The sequence below is a fragment of the Sphaeramia orbicularis genome, chromosome 15 (assembly GCF_902148855.1).
Source record: "Sphaeramia orbicularis chromosome 15, fSphaOr1.1, whole genome shotgun sequence".
NCBI classification, from domain to species: domain Eukaryota; kingdom Metazoa; phylum Chordata; class Actinopteri; order Kurtiformes; family Apogonidae; genus Sphaeramia; species Sphaeramia orbicularis.
The window spans coordinates 1,769,419-1,792,509 of record NC_043971.1 but is presented as its reverse complement, the minus strand read 5'-3'; the positions used below and the strand labels follow the sequence as shown (position 1 = coordinate 1,792,509).

At 39.6% G+C, this 23,091-nt stretch overlaps 2 protein-coding genes across 2 annotated transcripts in view; one reads left to right on the top strand and one right to left on the bottom strand.

The window, feature by feature from the left end:
• Positions 1-23,091, bottom strand: part of ttc27 (tetratricopeptide repeat domain 27) — a 109,282-nt gene that overhangs the window by 29,631 nt on the left and 56,560 nt on the right. Inside the window, 3 exon segments of the mRNA XM_030156619.1 lie at positions 2,211-2,333; positions 3,861-3,956; positions 8,635-8,748. Coding sequence (XP_030012479.1) covers positions 2,211-2,333; positions 3,861-3,956; positions 8,635-8,748 — 333 coding nt within the window.
• LOC115434583 (E3 ubiquitin-protein ligase TRIM39-like) lies at positions 18,514-22,385 on the top strand. The gene is made up of 2 exons (XM_030156618.1): positions 18,514-18,642; positions 20,718-22,385. Exon 2 carries the CDS (start codon positions 20,720-20,722, stop codon positions 22,361-22,363), a length of 1,644 nt encoding a protein of 547 aa, XP_030012478.1. The 5' UTR covers positions 18,514-18,642; positions 20,718-20,719; the 3' UTR covers positions 22,364-22,385.

Here is a 23,091-nt window from a genome sequence, read left to right as displayed (position 1 = left end):
TCGTACGAACATAGTGATGATTAGGGCTGTTAGAAAATATGGGTTCTGCAATATATCACGATATTTCATTTCACAATACAGTATCGATATTAAAAAGTACTGTCTGGATATTTTTAGGTATTTATTCAAATGCAGATATTGTGGAGGTTCATTTTAGTTTTTTGTTTTTCTTTTTTGTTTATATTTTATTTATTATTTAACACTCTTATTAAATAATGTTCGTTCCTTTGTTTGGATTGAACTCAAATCCTGTTCTGATGTTAGTTGTGAACTAATAGAATCTGAACATTTGAACAGGATCTGAAACTGGAATGTCTGTAAAACAGAATTTCAGCTTGAACACAGTTTGAACATTCTGTGATACAACATTAGATCCTGTTGGGATCAAATAAAAATGTGTTTAGTATTTGTGCAGATTTCTGCTGGAATTCAATTCTTCCAGGACAAAATCTTTAAAAAAACCCCACAAAAAACAAAAAAATTGCCTTTTTAACAGTATTGTGATATATCGTTTTGTGATCCTAGTATTGTGATTTGTATCGTATCGTCAGATTCGTGCCGATACACAGCCCTAGTGATGACAGAATCCAACTTCCTGTTATTTTCTTCTACTCATGTTTGAATACGTCACGTCAGTTTTCTATGATTTTCACAGTTTTTCCACATGTTCAGATGGAACTGAACTAAATAAATCAGATGAACCTGTATACATGCTGGCAGCAGGGCCGTTTCAAGATATCTGGGGGCCCTAGGCAAGAAAGTAAAGTGAGGCCCGTAATACGTGAAGATATGGTGGTCGAATCACCGAAGAAGAAAAATAAAATCCAGATGCAGGACGTTTGTGCTTTGGTTCAGCTGCAGTCGTGCACCTGCTTTGTTTTTATGAGAATACAGAGGACAAAGGAAGGCAGCGGAGCGGTGAGTGTGTTTGGACGCACACCAAACTCCTCCAGACAAATGCACTGCCCTGTAATTCCAGACCCCACTGACCACAGAACACGGACGACTGGCTGAGCTGACCATGGGGGGGGGGGGGGGGGGGGGGGGCTTCTGTTATTAGACTAAAGCACCTGGGTAATCAAATCCCACAGACAGAGGGGGATGTAATTGAATAACAGAAGCCTAGCAGCCTAAAGGAGGACACACACACACACACACACACACACACACACACACACACACACACACACACACACACACACACACACAGTTATCTGTGCACTGAATGAGTACATATACAGACATGTTACATGTTTACAGACTAGATAAGTCCTGCTTTTCTGACAGGTGTGTTATCTAATGTCTGCATAATCCATGCATAAGTTTAATAAAACCACTGAGTGAGTGAATGAATGAACGAATGAGTGAATGAATGAATGAAAGCACTGTATGTGTTAAAAGTCTGGGAAAAGGCAGGAGTGACTGAAACAGGTGTATGAACACTTTCAACAGTATATCTATGTATCTATCTAGATAGATAGAGTTATATCTATCATACATGTATGATCATTTTTGGAATTTTGTACATGGAACAAGGTTCTAATAGTTTTGGATTTTTCATTACAGTTAGTTTTATGTAGTTTTGACTTTTTTTCTCTAATTCAGTTAGTTTTAATTCGTTTTTAGAGCAGGTTTGATAGTTTTTATTAGTTTTCATTTTTTTCTAAATGCTTAGTTTTAGTTTAGTTGTAGTTCAGTGGTCTCTTTTCTCTTCTTCTCTGTTGTCGTATTCAAATAAATCCCAGACAGGACTCTGCTGCTTTCTCCCAGGTAGAGTGGGGACCAGAAGACGACTGGAAACCACAAGTGAACACAAGTGACGGAGCAAAAAGTGTCGTATGGTGACATCAGCTAAAATTGCTAGAGCAAAATAAATTAATTTCATATCAATCCGACACTGACAAAGATGAAAGTGAAGGGAATTTTATCCATAATTTTTATCTGTTTTAGTTAGTTTTGTAAACACACAATACAGTTTCAGTAATTGTTTTTTTCTTTTAATTATAGTTTTTATTTATTTCAGTTAATGAAAATGTTTTTTCAATTCTAGTTTTGGTCATTTCGTTAGTTGTCGTTAACAATAATAACCTTGAAATGGAACATATTAAATAACTGGTTCTTAACACTATAACTCCTTCCATTAAAGTTGACCCTGCTAACACATTGGTTCATCTCCAAATGCGGTGTTTCCGGTGCTTGTGTGTTGGTACCTTTCCGTGTTGGCCCAGCCTCTCGTAGCAGATAACGGCGTCCTCCCACAGCTCCAGTTTTTCGTACACCAGCAGGGCTGAACTGGTGCAGCCCAGGTCAGTCAGTAAACTCGCCAACAGTTTCTGTGGATGGACAAAGAAAATACAAGAACAAAAAGAACAAAGAACAGACTCAGAGTGACCTGTGGGTACGTACACACTCAGAATGTTTCATCAACACCATCTTAATGTGAGATCAGCCGAACAGATTTGACCTGATAATGGCACAAAACAGGGAACCACATGGTGGAACTACAAAACTATGGGATGGAATTTATGGTCTGAATTTCACAAAGAGAAAGATCTGAGTGGAATAAATTCAGTGACATTAAATATTCAGAACAGAAGCGATTTCTGTCAGACTGCAGTGGAAGCTCATCTGCCCCTAAAATGACTCCCATTAAATGCTCAGATCTGTTCAGTTGTTTTCATTTCATTGACTCCAAATGTGTTGGAACACGTTCATCTCTCAGACCAGTTGGTTCAGAATCAGTCTGATCCCAGATCAGTGGACTGGATGTTGTTCACTTCTCATCCATTCCCGTGTCTGTGTTACGCTCAGCGTCCATGCACTTCAATGGGACTGAGTGGAACTGGTTTAAACTGACTCTAAACTGGACAATAATTGGATAAACGACACCATGTTGTTCCGCCCCTGGACGCACGCCCACTCAGCCCACGCCCACTCCTTTAACAGTTTTTCCACATGTTCAGATGGAACTGAACTAAATAAATCAGATGAACCTGTGCACATGCATGAAGACATGGAGGACTGGGACAAATCCTGATTTACTGTAATCAGATTACTGCTGTTATCTGATCAAGCAGATCACATTAGACCGCTTCCATCACAGGTGTCAAACATGTGGCCCGGGGGCCAAATCCGGCCCAACAAAGGGTCCAGTCTGGCCCACGGGATGAATTTGTGAAATGCAAAAATTACATTGAAGATATTAACAATCAATGGTGTCAAAATGATTTTAATTCAGGTTCCACATACAGACACATACAGTCTAATTAGATTTCAAGTGGGTCAGAACAATAAAATATTATCATAATAACCTAAAAATAATGACAACCCCAAAATTTCTCTTTGGTTTTTTGGTGTAAAAAAGTAAAATTACATGAAAATGTTTACATTACCAAACTATACTTTTACAAAAAATGTGAATAACCTGAACAAATTTGAACAAACAGAAATGTTTTAAGAAAAGTAAATGCAATTTGACCAATATTCTGTCTGTTACTAAATGTTTTGTGTGATTGTAATGCACATTTGTAAATGATAAACTGAGGCAGAACATTGTTAAAATTATAATTGTTTTTCTTAAGATGATTCAAGTTGTTCATGTTATTCAGATTTTTAAGGAAACTTTGTAGATGTAAACCTGATCAGAATATAACTTTACTTTTTTCACTGTTCTTATTTTACTGGTCCGGTCCACTGCAGATCAAACTGGGCTGAATGTGGAACTGAACTAACAGGAGTTCGACAGCCCTGGTTTACATGATCAATAATAATCATGTACTGATCAGTGTGGACGGACACAGGCTCAGTGTCATCATTCAGAAAACCACCTCACTGTTTAGTGGGCGGAGCCTGTCAAATACCTGGACGGTCCATCGGGTCGGAGCCTGGACGCAGTAGAAGAGCTTGAGGCGCTCGGTGACGGGACAGTTCACGTCTTCAAAATGATCGGCGATGGCCTACGAGAGGAGGACGAAGGTTCAGTGATGGGTTCATCCATTCAGACAAAACAGAGAAAAGATTTATTACAAAGTGTTTAGAAGTTAAAAAATGAAGACAACACAACTGAACACTGGACATGTGACAGGAAACACAAACCAGTCCAATCCAAAAACACTGAATAAGCCATAAAACGTCCATAAAACCATCTCAGATTGAACAACTGTGTAATGAGACTGAAACTAAAACTGGGTTTTAATTTCAGGATAAACTCTTGTCTTTGTTTTAAAGTTTTTGAAGACACTTGTTGCTGCTGCTTTTATGTCTGTGTCTGGTTAGGGCTGTTAGAAAATATCGGTTCTGCAATATATCACAATAATTCATTTCATAATACTGTATCAATATTAAAATGTACTGTATCGATATTTTTAGGTCTTTATTCAAATGCAGATATGGCGGAGGTTCATTTTGGTTTTCTGGTTTTCTTTATTGTTTCTATTTTATTTTTTATTTAACACTGTTTTATTAAATAATGGTTATTTGAAGCATCCTAAAAGCACTTTTTACTGTCTGAGAGGCACATGGTAATTCCTTTGTTGGGACTGAACATTTTGAGCACAATTTCAACAATACTGAGATAACAATGATAACTGTGATAATTTTAGTCACAGTAACTGTGATATGAAATTTTCATATGGTTACATCCTATTCATGGGTTGACACATAAAAACTATATTTCTGGACTGTTACCTCCGCCAGGAGGTATTGTGATCACTTTGCTTTGTGTGTTTGTTTGTTTGCGTGTTTTTTAGCAACTTTAGAGTAAAACTCTTCCACCCATCTTTCCCAGATCTTCCCCACAGATAGGCCTAGGCCCTGGAACCAACCCAGTCCATTTTGGTCCCAGTAGGACAAAGTTCAAGGTCACAGCAAGGTCACAACATCTACAGTTTTCCATCTGTCATCATTGAGACATTTTCTAAAATTCATCCAAAATTCCAAATGACTCCAATTAGCCTCCAGTTGGATCCACCTGTAGCTTAGAACAATCTCTTGTATCTGGAACTAAATTGTCCACATCCACTGTGGAATGTGGACTCTGTGGACATTTACATTTAACATTGAAAATCCCATTAATGACACATTTTTCATCAGAACTCAACTAATATTGATGTGAATTGAATCTAATTGGACAGACACATGACTGGGACCAGATTCAACTGTTTCTGTGTATGGAACAACCTGGAAACTGTTGGATTTAAACAGAAGGAGTCGATCCACACATGCACACCGTTCAGGGTGAAGGAGGAGGTTGGAGTTCTGAACACTCGTTTTGCTGTTGTTGTCTATTATTGGGTTCGACTCCAGGGTTTCTTCATTTTCCTCTAATATCCGCGCCCACAAACACACAAATATGCGTGTATTGATCTGTCTTATATTTCAGTCAGAGGGTTGACGTCTGTATATCTACACAGATAAGGGAACACACCATGTTTCATTTGTTCAATAAGCCGGGAACATTTCCAGGAACGCTCTCCAACTTCATAAAGTATGAGAGTGACGTTTCAGAGCATTTAATTTTACTCTTCAGTAACCAGCCTCCAGCCTGAAAATGTTCCAGGAATGAAAACCCTCTGTGTTGTATTTCTCTGCGGCTGCTTTCAGATGCCAGGTGTTTGGGGCTTACAGCTTCTTCATCGGCCTTTTTCTAAATCCCATTTTGCTGTCTGTGCTCGCTCTGTTTCAAGGATGTTATTGATCAACAACCAAAATAACATTTGGATCTGCGCTGGATTAATGGTTTTGTTTGTGCTCAGGGTTGTTTTGAAAGGGAGAACAAGGTTAGTCGATAACTCACTAAGTTGAAACCGCAGCTCTTTTAACTTTGTTAATGGACTCGACGGTACGTGTGCTGCTGTTCACTGAAGTTCAGCCTCACAGCGAGCAGAACCTGTGGAATGTGAACCACGTCGAACAGCGATGAAGTGAAAGGCTGAAACAACGCACTCAGTTCCAGGCATATAATAAACCTGTCATGTCTGCTCCCAGACTGTGTCTGTCTTTTATGTTTTGTCTGTCATTTCCTGTTTTATTTTGTTAAGTTTCCCTCTTGTGTCATGTCTGGTGTCTTTACTTCCCCTCCTTGATTGTTTCACCTGCTCCTGATTACCTGACTCCTCCCTGATTATCTCCACCTGTGTCCTATTGTCTTCCCTCCCTCTTGTGTATTTAAACCCTGTGTTTTCCCCTGTTTCTTTGCCAGTTTGTGTTCTACCTTTGTGTGCTCACTTACCAGCGTTTTTGGATACCTGTCAGTCTGTCTGCCCGTTCTTGACCCGTTTTGCCTTCCGACCACCGATTCTGCCTGTTCCTTGTCTGCCTGCTCGTCTGGTTCTGACCTGGTTCGTACTTCGACTTCTGATTCTGCCTATTCCCTGACTACCTCAGCCTCCAACGTGTTACCTTGTGTTTCGACCCTCGCCTGGACCCTGACCGTGAGTAGCCTTTCCCTCATGTCCCGTTGCCTCCTGAATTGCCCTCCTGTGTATGACCTGGCTTGTTTTTTGACTATCCTCTGTTTTGCCCTAGTCGGGGTGTTGACGGGAATCCTCCGGCTCGGCCGTGCTGACCATCCATATTCCCCGTTCACAGCCCGGACGAAGAGTCCAGAATCACACGCCTTCATAGACGTGTTAACTATTTTGTGCTGTGTTTTTACTACTGTGATTGTGTTTAATAAACACTCTCAATTGGTCATCTGCATTCTGGTCTTGCATTTGGGTTCAGCCTTTGTACTAGTCCCATTACAAAACCTGTGCATGTTTGTCATGACTAGAGCTGTTAGAAAATATCAGTTCTGCAATATATCGCGATATTTCATTTCACAATACTGTATCAATATTAAAAAGTACTGTATCGACATTTTTAGGTCTTTATTCAAATGCAGATATTGTGGAGGTTCATTTTATTTTTTTTTAATTTTTCTTTATTGTTTATATCTTATTTATCATTATTTCACACTCTTTTATTAAATAATGTTAGTTTCTTTGTTGGGACTGAACTCAAATCCTGTTCTGATGTTAGTTGTGAACTAATAGAATCTGAACATTTGAACAGGATCTGAAACTGGAATGTCTGTAAAACACAATTTCAGTTTGAACACAGTTTGAACTTTTTGTGATAGAACATTAGATCCTGTTTCTGATCAAATAAAAATGTGTTTAGTATTTGTGCAGATTTCTGCTGTAATTCAATTCTTCAAAGAAATAATCATTTAAAAAAAAGAAACAAACTAAAAATTGCCTTTTTAACAGAATCATGATATATCGTGACATATCATATTGTGATCCTACTATTGTGATTTGTATCGTATCTCCAGATTCTTGCCGATACACAGCCCTAATCTTGATTGATGACTCCCCACTTTCAGACCCCACACTGAAAACCTGGTAAAGAAGTTAAAGCTTAAACTAGGCTTTTACTTTCGAAATAAGTTGTGTTTTTTCTTTTGATGCAAAAAAGCGCCTTGTCACTGCTACTTTTTTGTTTGTTTGTTTTTAAATCGGTGTTAGATTATGGAGACGTACTTTTGTTTCTTTTTTTAGATGATTACTTCCTTGAAGAATTGAATTCCACCAGAAATCTGCCCAAATACTAAACACATTTATATTTGATCCCAACAGGATCTAATGTTCTATCACAAATGTTCCTGTGTTCAAACTGAAGTTCTGTTTTACAGACATTCCAGTTTCAGATCCTGTTCAAATGTTCAGATTCTATTAGTTCACAACTAACATCAGAACAGGATTTTTGTGCAAAAGAATGAACAATTTAATAAAACAGTGTTAAATAATAATAAGTAAAATATAAACAAAAAAGAAAACTAAAAAACTAAAATGCACCTCCACAATATCTGCATTTGAATAAACACCTAAAAATGTCGATACAGTACTTTTTAATATCGATACAGTATTATGAAATGAAATATATATATATAGAAACATTTGACCCATACAAATAAAACTGATTTGACAACAACCGATATGTCTTTACTAGAAGAGAACATTACATGAAACAGAGCTACCTCTTACAAAACCAAAAAAACCAAACAAAAAACATTATTACCATCACAATGGAAATGAAAATATCCCGATCTCCCAATGATTTGGTGTTTGTTTCATGTCAATACCATAATTTGTTCCCTTGTTAGAATGAAAATTCCAAAACGCCACTATTTTTTCCTGTTCTGGATCATGGTATCCAGAATTTTGTGAGGATCCAGATTAAATATCTTGTCGAACCTGTTGGGAACTTACTATGTATTTTTTTTACCAAGCACTCTGACCATTCATTGTGCAGTTACACATACATATGATGAAAAGATCCCTATCTCCCAAAGATAAAGAATCCTTTTAAAAATTCCTGGATCCAGACAGTGGTCTGGATCATTTCCAAAATCTAATCATTTGTTACTTGTCCCATTTTGGACATTTCCTGAAAATTTCATCAAAATCCATCCTTAACTTTTTCAGTTATCTTGCTAACCAACCCACGAACAAACACACCCTGGCAGAAACACAGCCTCCTTGGTGGAGGTAAGAACTAAATATTCAAACATGACGGTCGTCTATTTCCATATGTTTTTTGACAAAGCCACATGTGAGCCACAGGTTCAGCGCCCCCCCGCCCCTCCCTCACCTGCGTTTGCATCATTGCTCTCTCCACGCAGCGGCTTCGTCCTCGCTCCAGTTTGGTCCTCAGGCACAGAGCTGTGACCTCCACGGCCCAGAACTTGGGCTGACACAGGAGACACTGCAGACAAACACAAGACGGAGGAAACCAGTCAAAACAGGCCACGTTCTCACACTGCATATGTCCAAATATGGTGCTTTAACTAGGGGTGTAAGAAAATATCAGTTCTGGAATATATCGTGATTTTTCATTTCATAATATTGTATCAATATTAAAAAGCACTATCGATATTTTTAGGTATTTATTCAAATGCAGATATTATGGAGGTTCATTTTAATTTTTTTGTTCTTCTTTTTTGTTTATATTTTATTAATTATTATTTCATACTCTTTTATTCAATAATATTCGTTCCTTTGTTGGGATTGAACTCAAATCCTGTTCTGATGTTAGTTCTGAACTAATAGAATATGAACATTTGAACAGGATCTGAAACTGAAATGTCTGTAAAACACAATTTCAGTTTGAACACAGGAACATTTTGTGATAGAACATTAGATCCTGTTGGGATCAAATAACAATGTATTTAGTATTTGTGAAGATTTCTGGTGGAATTCAATTTTTCCAGGACGAAACAAAAGCAATAAAAAATAGCCTTTTTAACAGTATCATGATATATCGTGATATATCATATCGTGATCCTAGTATTGCGATTTGAATCGTATCATCAGATTGTGGCTGATACACAGCCCTTGTTTTAACCCACAGTGCCCCCCCCCCCCCCCCCCCAGTAACATCAAACTGTTCTCCTTCCTGTAAACGACTCCTGTTTTTGACAGTTTGAAGCTAACACTAACAATTCATGTTTGACTTTCTTTTGTTTTCCCCACGTAACAACTATTTTTATTCACTCAATTTATTCTATTTTGGAATTTTTCCAACTACTGTCAAACTCATCCGGCAGCACCCCCCCCACCCCCACCCCAGAGGTTCCACCCTGGTTGGCAGGGGTGTGTATTGGCAAGAATCTGGCGAAGAACAGATGTGTAAATGTTCCACTGATAGAACCTGTCCAGTCCATGTACTGTCATGTGCAGACAGGGTTTGAAGTAGATCTGGTTGATCTGACACAAAAGTTCATCTGGAGTTAAACCCATTCTATTATTAATTCTACAATTTCACATTTTGAGCCCAGACTGTATCTGTGAGACTACAACCAACCAGCATTTAGGACTGGATTAGTCTGGATCAAGGTTCTAAAAGTTTAGGATTTTTCATTCTACTTTAGTTTTATTTAGTTTTGACTTTTTTGTCTCTAATTCAGTTCGTTTTAATTAGTTTTTAGAGCAGGTTTGATCGTTTTTATTAGCTTTCGTTTTCTCCTAAATGCTTAGTTTTAGTATTAGTTGTAGTTCAGTTGTAGTTCAGTTGTAGTTCAGTTGTAGTTCAGTTGTAGTTCAGTTGTAGTTTAGTTGTAGTTTAGTTGTAGTTCAGTTGTAGTTCAGTTGTAGTTCAGTTGTAGTTCAGTTGTAGTTCAGTTGTAGTTCAGTTGTAGTTTAGTTGTAGTTCAGTTGTAGTTCAGTTGTAGTTTAGTTGTAGTTCAGTTGTAGTTTAGTTGTAGTTCAGTTGTAGTTCAGTTGTAGTTCAGTTGTAGTTTAGTTGTAGTTCAGTGGTCTCTTTTCTCTTCTTCTCTGTGCTCCTATTCAAATCAATCCCAGACAGGACTCTGCTGCTTTAGTCTCCATGTTTCCAGGTAGAGTGGGGACCAGAAGACGACTGGAAACCACAAGTGAACACAAGTGACGGAGCAAAAAGTGGCGTATGGTCCCGCTAGCTTAAATTGCTCGAGTGAAATAAATCGATTTTATATCAATCTGACATTGACAGAGACGAAAACGAAGGGAATTTTATCCATAATTTTTATCTGTTTTAGTTAGTTTTGTAAACACACAATACAGTTTCAGTTAGTTATCGTTTTTTCTTTTAATTATAGTTTTTATTTATTTCAGTTAATGGAAATGTTTTTACAATTCTAGTTTTCGTCATTTCGTTAGATTTCGTTAATGATAATAACCTTGGTCTGGATCAGTGACTCCAATTTAAGTTTAACGACTTTTATTCTGGAGGCATTTGACTTGTAAACCAGCGGAACTGATGGGAAATATTTGCATATGTTGGCCACAACACAGAAAACTAATTTATGTCTAGAATCTCCTCATGTGTGACCTTCATAAAAAAACCATTTAGTAGTCTGAACTCATGACTGACTGATGTATTTATTTCCAACATGAATGTCGAAACGGAAGAAAATAAACAAAACACTTAAACATAAGACATATAAAACATATTCGAAAAGGAATGAGACGAAGTATAACTGATAAACTCCACCCCTTCTCCTAATATAATTAATAACAGTAATAACCTTCCTAGTCTAAGCCGAGGTTATTATCGTTAATGAAAACTAACGAAAAGACGAAAACTAGAATTGAAAAAACATTTTCGTTAACTGAAATAAATAAAAACTATAATTAAAAGAAAAAAATTATGACTAAAACTGTATTATGTGTTTACAAAACTAACTAAAATGGATAAAAATTAGGGATAAAATTCCCTTTGTTTTCGTCTTTGTCAATGTTGGATTGATAGGAAATCAATTTATTTCACTCAAGCAATTTTATCTGCTGGCACCATACGACACTTCATAGTCCGTCACTTCTCATCACTAATTGTTGGGTGTTTTTTGGGTGTTTTTTTGTGGTTTTTGGTGATTTATAGGTGTTTTTTGGGTAATTTCGGGGTGATTTTTAGGTGGTGTTTTTGTTCATTTTTGGGTGATTTTTAGGGTGATTTTTCGATGGTTTTTGGTGATTTTTACTTGATGCTCCGTCACTTGTGTTCACTTGTGGTTTCCAGTCGTCTTCTGGTCCCCACTCTACCTGGAAACATGGAGACTAAAGTTGGGAGAAAGCAGCAGAGTCCTGTCTGGGATTGATTTGAATACGACGACAGAGAAGAAGAGAAAAGAGACGACTAAACTAAAATTAATACTAAAACTAAGCATTTAGAAAAAAAAAAAAAACTAATAAAAACTATCAAACCTGCTTTAAAAACGAATAAAAACGAACTGAATTAGAGAAAAAAAAGTCAAAACTAAATAAAACTAAACTATAATGAAAAATCCAAAACTATTAGAACCTTGGTCTAAGCAGATCTATACTATACACCATAATATGACTGATACTTATTATTATTAGATAAAGTCATGATTAAACATCCTTTTCAGTTCACACTGTCAGTACAGGGACAATCATCCGTCCTAATAGTTTTTTTTTCTACTGTCAGTGGAACAAAAACTTCCTCTAATGTCTCTTCTCAGTCACTTATTGCTCGTTTGCGTTCACAGTGTCATGACAAATATCTTATCATTGGATGCTAATTGCTCTGTGATTAATGTTGTTCAAAGTATAACTGCATAATTGGGACAATTAAGTGTTGCACTAATGGCTCCAGAATGACTGACTGAACATCAACAAACAACATTAGAGTTTGTTCGTCTCAGTCGACGCCGTAGATCACTTTCACTGCGCATTTTCATCGCCATCAATACAGTGAACAGAGGAAGAAAACGAGCTGAAGCCCAGTGGGTCTAAAAAACAGGGGTCTCAAACATGCGTCCCGGGGCCCAAATGTGGCCCCCCAAAGGTTCCAGTCCGACCCCTGGGGTGAATTTACAATGTGTATAAATTCCACAGTCCAGGCTGTGGAACTCATTTTAGTGTGGGTTCCACATCCAGACCAATCTGATCTACAGTCCAATAATAACAGCAGAAAAACCCACACAGAAGAAGGACTGCAGATTTACTACTGGGTTTGATGGGAGGAAAAAAAAGCATTACATTATGTCTATAAATAATGCCAACTTGAAATTTTTGTCTTTGTTTTAGTGCAAAAAATAACATTAAATTATGAAAATATTTACATTCACAAACTATCCTGTACCAATAAAATGTGACTAACCTGAACAAATGTGTCCAACCTGAAATGTCTGTATTAAATTCAGTCCAGTTTGAACTCTTTTCTTCCTGTTCTCAGTGTTTAGTGTCTTTGGAGATCTGATCCAGAATGCACATGGACTAATGAGAAGTGGAGGAAGAAGACTGAGAAAACTGCACTTAGTTTTGTTAAGAAATTTCTGTTTTTTCAGATTATTGACATTTTTTTTTGTTTGGATTGTTAATAAAAGTATTTTCATAATTTAATGGGGTTTTTTGCACTAAAACACACAAATTGTCAGTTGTCATTTATTTACAGGTTCTTCTGTTCTTATTTTACTGGTTGGGTCCACTGCAGATAAAATCAGACTGAATGTGGAACCTGAAAGAACAGGAGTTTGAGAACCCTGGTTTGTCTGTTGTCTGTCCTGGTGTCTGTCTGTCCCTGGAATGGCCTCATCTACAGCTGCACCACAGAGCTGATGGACAGCAGAAGATCAGCACAGACAGACTGAGGCTGGAGGCTGATTAACCCTTTAACCCCTGAGCTCTGGTTCAGGTAAAGCAGGGCTGCCAAACTCATTTTAGTTCAGTTCCACATTCAGCCTAATATGATCTAAAGTGGGCCGGACCAGGAAAATAATATAAATAATAGGATAATTAGAACTTTTGAGTGAAAAAAGTAAAATTCCATAATGAAAATGTTTTCATCTTATTAACAATATAATAGGAGTGAATATCCCTTTTACTTTTGATACAGTTTATATGGGAGATATTCAGTTTGACGGATGGAGAAATAACGATAAAAAGCTGGTCCAAATTCTCCTGGCTGGAAGTAAAAAAGTTATTATGAGAAATTGGCTCAAACCCCATCTACCCGCTATAGATGAATGGATCGATATTATTTATGAAATTTACATGATGGAACGGCTGTCATATTCCCTTAGAGTCCAGAAAGAGAAATTTTACAAAATCTGGAGTAAATGGACTGAGTATGTCAAACCTATAAGACCAGACTTCTCTTGAATTTTTGGAAAAGGGTCAGGAAACAGTGTCTTATTGATCTAGACTTTTTTTTAATTTTTTCTCTCTTTTGCCTATGACCTTTAACCTGAACCTTTTTTATTTCATTATACTGCTACACAGGAATTTTGTCTTTGAAAAACCTTCCAGTGTGAAAGCTTCCAATGTTCTTATTGAAAATTGTTCTAACCAATGTTTACCTAAAGGTCTAAAAACATCTGAAAGAGCTACATCGAGAAATACTCAGATGATCTGTGACTGTTCATATGTAAATGTTCTGGTAGAAATATATGTATATAAATATTTATACATATATATATGTATGAGGAAGAATGTAACAGATTGTGGCATTGCCATTTGTAAGTGCTCTTTATAAATGACAAAAAAAAAAAATGTTTTCATCTAGGAATCGTACTCAAACTTAACATGCACAACCTGCACATTCTTAAGTAAAATAAGTGCAATGTTAACAATTTTACGCCTTAGTTTATCATTTATACATGTGAATCACAACTTACAGTTCACAGTGGATCTACAAATACACAAAACATTAAATAACAGACAGAATATTATTAAAATTCTACATACTTCTCTTCGGAAATTTCAGGTTATTCACATTTTTTTTATATAAAAGGCCAGTCTGTAAATGTAAACATGTGTAATTTTACTTTTTTTACACTAAAACAAAGAGAAAAATGTACAGTTTTGATTATTTATAGGTTATTATGATAGTATTTTACTGGTCTGATCATTTTTAGATTGAATTGACCTAAAATGATTTTAACATCCTTGACTGTTAATATCTTCAGTGTAATTTTTGTATTTCACAAATTCATCCCGTGGGCCAGATTGGACCCTTTGGCGGGCCGGATTTGGCCCCCGGGCCACATGTTTGACACCTGTGAGGTAAAGGTTCACATATGAACCCTTTAACCCCTGAACCCTGGTTCCAGGTAAAGGTTCTGCTGTGAATGTGCGTCTGTTTCAGGTTCCTTAAAGCTGCTGTCAGTTTGTGCTTGTGTTCCTTTTCTTCAGTGGTTTTGTTTTATTGTGGGTTTTAGGGTGAAAACGGGTGGATCTAGAAAAGCACTTGGAGAGCGCAGACCTCCGCCAAGGCAGATCAGGTGGTTGTTCTGCAGCTCAGACTGTCATAGCTTTGGTAGAGTAAGGCCGTTGTTCTTCTGCAGGTTCTTCAGGCGGTGAACCTGTGAACTGATGCAGTAAACACACTGTGTCTGATCCCCAGCTGTTCAATAGTCTGATGCAGCTGTCCAGACTACAGCCCACAGTCACACAGGGGACTACAGTCACATTAGAACAGTTCACCTCGTGCTTGGACCAACGTTCGAAGTTCAAATAAAGTGACAGTCCTAATAAGTACTGGTGTCAAACGAATTTGCATAAAATAATCGTAGTAATCGTGAAACCGCGATTATTTCTCTGACGATAATCAGTTTCATTCCAGCTCCACATTCCAGTTTTTCAAACATTCACTAAAGTCAGCGCGTCCTGAGGTGAGAACATGATCAGTGACAGAGGAATGACGGTCAGCAGAACAAACACACACTGAAACTCCAATGAACCTTTTACAGTCACAGCTCCTCCAACACTCAGCCCATCTGCCTGTGTCTGCAGCTTCTGTTAACGCCTCTGATCTGAACGTTCAAAAGCCTTTTCAGATGCACAGACGTCTCCACAGACACGCACGTTCTGCTCATCACCGACACGTCCACATCCTCCAGAAGGTTCTGTGATGACGGCGACGAAAACAGCCGGACATGTGACAACCATCTAACCAGCCTGCAGATTCATGGATCTACATGTAGGCTGGGAAGATGCCTGCTCACAGAGCCGGCACACACTGCAGCGCTCAGGCCCACACGGTCACATGAAACCCACTGACCAACTGACCAACAGGATGACTGACCGACAAACTGACTGACCAACAAACTGACTGACCAACAAACTGACTGACCAACAAACTGACTGACCGACAAACCAACTAACCGACTGACCAACAGGATGACTGACCGACAAACTGACTGACCAACAAACTGACTGACCGACAAACCAACTAACCGACTGACCAACAGGATGACCAACCGACAAACTGACTGACTGACTGACTGACTGACCGACTGTTGGACCAACTGACAGACCAACTGACTGACTGAAAAACTGACCGACCAAACAACTGAATGACCAAATGACCAACCGACGGGCTGACAGACTGACCAACAAACCGACCCCCGACCGACAGACGGACTGACCAACAGACCAACTACCCGACCAACCAACAGGATGACCGACCAACAAACTGACTGACCAACAAACTGACTGACTGACCGACAAACTGACTGACCAACAAACTGACTGACCGACAAACCAACTAACCGACTGACCAACAGGATGACTGACCGACAAACTGACTGACCAACAAACTGACTGACTGACCGACAAACTGACTGACCAACAAACTGACTGACCGATAAACCAACTAACCGACTGACCAACAGGATGACCAACCGACAAACTGACTGACTGACTGACTGACCGACCGACTGTTGGACCAACTGACAGACCAACTGACTGACTGACCGACAAACTGACCGAAAAACTGACCAACTGATCGACTGACTGACCGACAAACCAACTAACCGACCAACAGGCTGACCAACCAACAAACTGACTGACCAACAAACCAACTGACTGACCGGCTGACAGACCGACAAACTGACCGCAAAACTGATCGACAGACCAACCAACAGACTAACTGACTGACCGACAGACCGACCCCTGATGGACCAACTGACCGACCGACCAACTGACGAACTGACTGACCAACAGATAAACTGACTGACCGCTGCCAGCTCAGTCATCCATCAAACTTTCAAAATGGCACCAAACTGGCCGAATAACATCAGCTTATGCACAAAGAAGTATTTCACTGTGTAGAACTGCAGTGTGGTTTGGAGAGCACTGCGAACTCAAACATGGACATTTACACATGTATGTTGGCTTGGACAGACGTCCTGGTCCACGTCTATGGATCTATGTGGGACATGGACTCTGAATTAGGAGGACATGATGGGATGTTCCAGTCCTCCTGTTCCTCTGTTGACCTAGGTCACTACGCTGCAGATGTAAACGTTACAGAAGCTGCTTCATCAGACGGTTTCGTACCTTCCACATGTTTCTGTGCATCCTCATCCTCACGTTTCCGCCTCCTGGTCATTTCATCACTAGAATATCATTTCATTAATAGATCCTCCTAAAATAACCATGGAAGTGTGCCTTCAGCGCTTTCAAAGGCTTCAGATCCGAGCCCTGCTGTCAGACACGGCAGAGGAAAGCGTAACAGCGTTAACGGTGAAGGTAATTGAATTAGAAAATCCAAGCCATTTAGAGCGTTTTACTATTCAGCTGCAGCTGCCGTTAAAGTGTCAGCGCAGAGATGGGATGGGACGGAGGTTTGACAGGAAATTAGATCCTCCTCCAGTCACACAATGATGGGCTCAATTAACTGGTTAAATTTACCCCAGAAACTGGAGCTGGAAGATATTAAAAACATCTTTTTATAAGTTAGACTTCATATAAGTTGCACTTCATCCCACTCCTTTTTGAATCAGTTTTTTTTTTGATGTTGTTGTTTCAAATGTTGATATTTGAAATAAAAATAAACCAAAGAAAAACCAAATACTATGTCACTTGTAGCAGGTTTTTTGTTTGGAAAAATATTATTTATTTAGAGACATTATTATTATTATTATTATTATTGATTATTATTATTGATTATTATTGATTATTATTATTATTATTATTATTATATGAAGTGATCAGAGTGCGGCTTGAACAGACTGAAAACTACAGCAGAGGGATGAAATCTCAGATAATGTGGTTTGCTGAGGAGACTGAGGTCCTTTGGCGTGAACAGGGCTCTCCTCCAGACATTCTAGGACACTCTGGTGGTCTCTGTAGTCCACTTTGCCATCATGTGCTGGGGAGAGGGCAGTACGGACAGAGACAGGAAGAGACTCAATAAACTGATAAAGAGAGCCGGCTCTGTCCTAAGCTGCCCACTAATGCTAACCCTCTGTCTTAGGCTGCCCGCTAACCCTAACCCTCTGTCCCAGGCTACTCACTGGACTCCATCAAGGAGGCGGCGGACAGACAAATGTTGGCAAAGCTGGCATCCATCATGGTTAACCCCTTCCACCCCCTGCACCACACTGTAGAGGCCCTCAGCAGTTTCTTCAGCACCAGACTTTTCCATCCCCTGTGCAAGAAGGAGGATTCCACAGGTCATTCCTCCCGCAGACATCAGACTATAGAACAGTTCACAGTAACACTCTTCCATATCACACCATCTCCATGTGCAGCCAGGGTGTAAATATGTACAAAATATTTAAATTTTTTTTTTAAGTTTCAATTCAAAGTCTTTAAATAAATATCTATATAAATACCAAATTTATTTTTTTTCCTTTTATATATTTTCATTTTCACTCGTGGTTGTTCTACCTGTCCTTCCTCTCAGTGGTTGCTTGTTGTATGTTGCTGCTGTAAACTGTGAAATTTCCCCATGGTGGGAAAAATAAAGTCTTATCTGATCTTGTCTGATGTGAACCGTCCACAAATAAATGGATCCTGTTCTTATTTTAGAACCTAAACTGCAGGTTCAACAGCTGACTGGACAGATAATGCTCTGACTGCTGTTTCTAAACATCCACACTTCCACTCATGTATTTACAGAACCAGAACCCTTCTACATGTCTGAGCTCTATGATAAAACAACACACACTTGGAATTTACCATCACATCAACCAGGAAACAGATCAGAGGCAGAACCACATTCCACAGAACAACAATCACTTCCCAGAAATGAAGATATAAGTTGTTCCCAGTGTGAGCAGAGCTGCAGACATGTCTGTGGAACCACCGAACAAACCTTAAACCAACTTTATCAGATCTGTTTCCAGTCTCAGCAGGGTCTCTACAAACAGCGGTGAGTCCAACTCAGCTGATCTACAGCTTCAACATCACACTTCAACTGCAAACACACAAACACAACTCTGTTCATTTCACACCTACTCTCCTTAAATGGTTCCTATCACTGTGAACCACCTGGATAAACCAACAGTATTCACACATATTCTACACTGACAGTCATTAAAACTCTGAGGGACAACATTTGGTATATCTGAGTCAGTGGGGAGGATGGGTTGATACGATCTGTTTTGTTTGATCACTTTGTGTGTGACTGGTTGAGAGATTGATGAGTTGTCTCTTGTCTCGCTTCATTGCACATCTGTGGAACCAGTGACCAAGTGGACCAAATGCATTTTGAGTAATAAATAATATGAATCTGTACAATTTGAGGAGTGGTTTGGAAAGCCTTTATAAAAGGGCCTAAAAAAGTCACCAGTGTTATTCCAGTGCAGGTCAAAATACCATGTTTGTCATGTGAAGAAGGTCTGAGGGCCTTGGGGTTGGTGCAGGAAGTTTGACCTACAGCGACTTGGTAAGGCCTATGGGCTGTACATAACCCAAGATCCGAAATCTGGTGGAACCGCACAACAACACGGGCACTGTTGATGACAGACCATGAAAGAGTGACCGCACCCAACCAACGCCACCACATCCAGTTGCAGCACCTGAGGAACCGGTTAGACCTAACTGCCAGAAGCCAACCTCCAAGCCCTAAGGCCTTTCCAGAGAAATGTGATCACAGGAGCCTGATGACAGACACCGGTGAGATGGACCAGACAACTGCTGAGGTGGACCAATCAGCACTGGGCTGGACTTCCGTTCTCAGACGAGAGAAGGTTTAGTTTAGTTTATTTCACACACAAACATAATACAAAACTTGTTTGGATCACCCAGATGGTTGGGAATGTGCGTCATCGACGTGGCAAACGTTATGTGCAGTGCTGTATTCATGAGCAGAGTAGTCATCCTGGTGCCAGTGTGATGGTATGGGTAGGGATTTCTTGTCACCACAGAACACCTCTAGTGGTTGTGGAGACAAAATGACTGCTCGTTGTCGTATGGACCAGGTCCTGCAGCCACACCATCCCATTCCTGCAGAAGCACCAACATCTGGCGATATTCTAGCAGGACGTTCACCTGCATTCTGCATCTGTGACCCAGGTATCCTGGAGGCACTAGGGGTGAATGTCTGACCACAGCCTGAATATTCTCCAGACATGAACCCCATCGAGCCCCTGTGGGATCAACTTGGCAGGCAGGTTAGTGATCAGGTCCCCCAGCCTCAGAAGAGGCAACAATTGATCCAGGAGCTGCAGAAGGAGTGGATCCGAGTACCACAGGACACCATACGGCGACTAGTCCAGAGCGTACGTCAGCAGATCACCGCCTGCATGAACTCTAACGGAGGCCACACTTGGTACTGACTGGTGTTAGACATTCTTTTGGCAGTCGCCATTTTGTTTTGTTCGTTTTGTTAAGATTAAGTTATTGGTTGAATCCCAATTCACCCCTTAGTCCCTCCCCCTTATCCCTACCCTTCCGTTTTGTGCGTACACATGAAGGGGTAGTGTTGTCCCGATTCTCAATTAGACGGAGGGGAAGGGCTAAGGCGGAGGGCTGTATAGTCCTCAAAACGGAGATTTTTCAGGACCACATTACGAACGGAAGGGTAAGAGAAATTTCTCATAATTCTGTTCAAATCACTGGCAAGATGGAAGTAAACAGCCAAAAATTCCAAAATTCCACCATTTGTTGCCTCAAAGTTTTTAATGAGTGTCGGTGTATATTATTACAGCCCATGTCCTTCTGATGGTCTGGACTTTGGTTTGACGTCTCTTCCTGGTTTTGTTTCCGCTGACATTTTCTACAGTCACACTTTGATGAACTTCCAGAACATTTCAGAGTCAAAGTATTGGACTGACGTCATGGATTTTTATCACTGCTGTAGAGTCATGTGACTGAGCAGTCACACTTATCTGTAGACCATGAAGGACTTTTATGAGTCTCATTATTATAATTCATCACATGATAAAACACTGTTAATGTCATTTTAATATATTTCAGTATTGTATCTGTTCTGTTGGTCCATAGATATGGCTGCTGCTGGTTGGGTCCGATCTGAAGATCAGTTCCTGTGTTCCATCTGTCTGGATGTCTTCACTGATCCAGTCAGCACATCATGTGGACACACCTTCTGCAAATCCTGCATCTGGGAACACTGGGGGGTTAATGTTGCATATCAGTGTCCCATGTGTCAAGAGGTTTTTGACACAAAACCTCAGCTGAAAATCAACGTGTTCATCTCAGAGATGGTGGCTCAGTTCAGACATGAAGCTCAACATGAACCAAACATCTACAGCTCAGACCAACAAGCTGCCGAACCAGGAGAAGTTCCCTGTGACGTCTGCACTGAACCCAAACTGAAGGCCCTGAAGTCCTGCCTGGTGTGTCTGACCTCCTACTGTCAAACTCATCTGGAACCTCATCTGATACGTTCAGGACTGAAAAGACATCAGCTGATCCACCCTGTGGAGAACCTGGAAGACAGGATATGTAGGAAACATGACAAACCTCTGGAGCTGTTCTGTAAAACCGACCACACATGTATCTGTCAACACTGCACCTACTCAGACCACAAAGGTCATGATGTTACTCCTCTGAAAGAAGAACATGAAGAACAAAAGGCAGAGCTGGAGAAGACAGTCGCTGAAATTCAGCAGATGATCCAGAAGAGACGACTGAAGATTGCAGAGATCCAATGGTCAGTGAGGCTCAGTAAGAACGCTGCAGACAGAGAGACAGCAGAAGGTGTGGAGGTCTACACTGCTCTGATGGAGTCTGTTCAGAAAAGCCTGGACCAGTTCTTAGAGGAGATCCAAGAAAAGCAGAGGAGCACCGAGAAACAGGCTGAAGACTTCATCAAAGAGCTGGAACAGGAAATCTGTGAGCTGGAGAAGAGAAGCACTGAGGTGGAGCAGCTCTCAGGCTCTGAAGACCACCTCCACTTTGTCCAGAGGTTCACATGTATAAAAGCTGCTCCATCCATGAAGACCTGGACCAAGGTCAGCGTCCGTCCACCATCATATGAGGGGACTGTGGAGAGAGCTGTGTCTGAGCTGGAGGACAAACTCAGAAAAGACATGAAGAAGAAAAAGGTGTTTGAAGCTGAGCTGATGAGAGTCCAATGGTATGAGGTGGATGTGACTCTGGATCCAGGTACAGCACATCCTAACCTCATCCTGTCTGATGATGGAAAACAGGTTCATGATGGTGATGAAAAGAAGAACCTTCCAGACAAACCACAGAGATTCTCTGACTGTTGTTGCATCTTAGCGAAGCAGAGTTTCTCTTCAGGCAGGTTTTACTTCGAGGTTCAGGTCGAAGGAAAGACTGACTGGTATTTAGGAGTGGCCAGAGAGTCCATCAACAGGAAAGGACAGATCGCACTGAGGCCTCAGGACGGACACTGGACCATTGGTTTGATCAATGGAAATGAGTACCTAGTTTGTGCTGATCCTCTTGTCCCTCTGTCTGTGCAGTCTGGTCTTCAGAAGGTGGGGGTGTTTGTGGATTATGAGGAGGGTCTGGTCTCCTTTTACGACGTAGGTTCTTCAGTTCTCATCTACTCCTTCATTGGCTGCTGCTTCAATGATCAACTCCTCCCATTCTTTGATCCAGGTCTGAATGATGGAGGTCTAAACTCTGCTCCTCTGATCATCACTCCTGTCAGACACTGAAGAACAAACTCATCAAATGTGCAGATTTTCTCAGATTTACTGGAGTCACTAAACTTAGTGATGATGTAAACTGTTTGAATGTGTATGAATCTGGATCCAAATGCACTGAAATACTGACATTAGCGCTGAGAATAATAATAATCCTGGTTTGACACATTCTGATGCCTGTGAATTAATACAATCCTAATGATGGTGTTTTAATGTTAAATTTAATCAAAAATGTTGTGATTGTGAATGTGTTTCCATTATGTGATTGATTTCTATATAATTAAATGATAGAAGTTTTCAGAAAGATTCAATATTCAATAGCAGTGACAGTAAAGATTATGTTCATCAACTGTAATAAATACTGTACATACTGTCTTGATTTTAAACAAGAAAATTCATTAAATATTAAATGTTCGACCAGTTGTTTTGTGATTTGTTCAACGCAGACAAACAGGTAATTATTGTAAACACTAATTATTTTCACATTGGCACAAACAGAGGTTATACGATTACATTTAAGACCAAATATATTGAAATGATTCATCAGTTACTGAAACATATTCTGATTAAATTTACCAAAGTTGAAATCCAAACATTCTACTTATTTTTATGATTTTGCTCAAATATCTGAACTATAACAAACAGTAAACAGATTTGTCTTGTGTTTCTTTTATTTTATCTAAAACTGTAACAGTATCATTGAAAATTATGCAAAAATACAGAGTTTTATAGTAAAAATC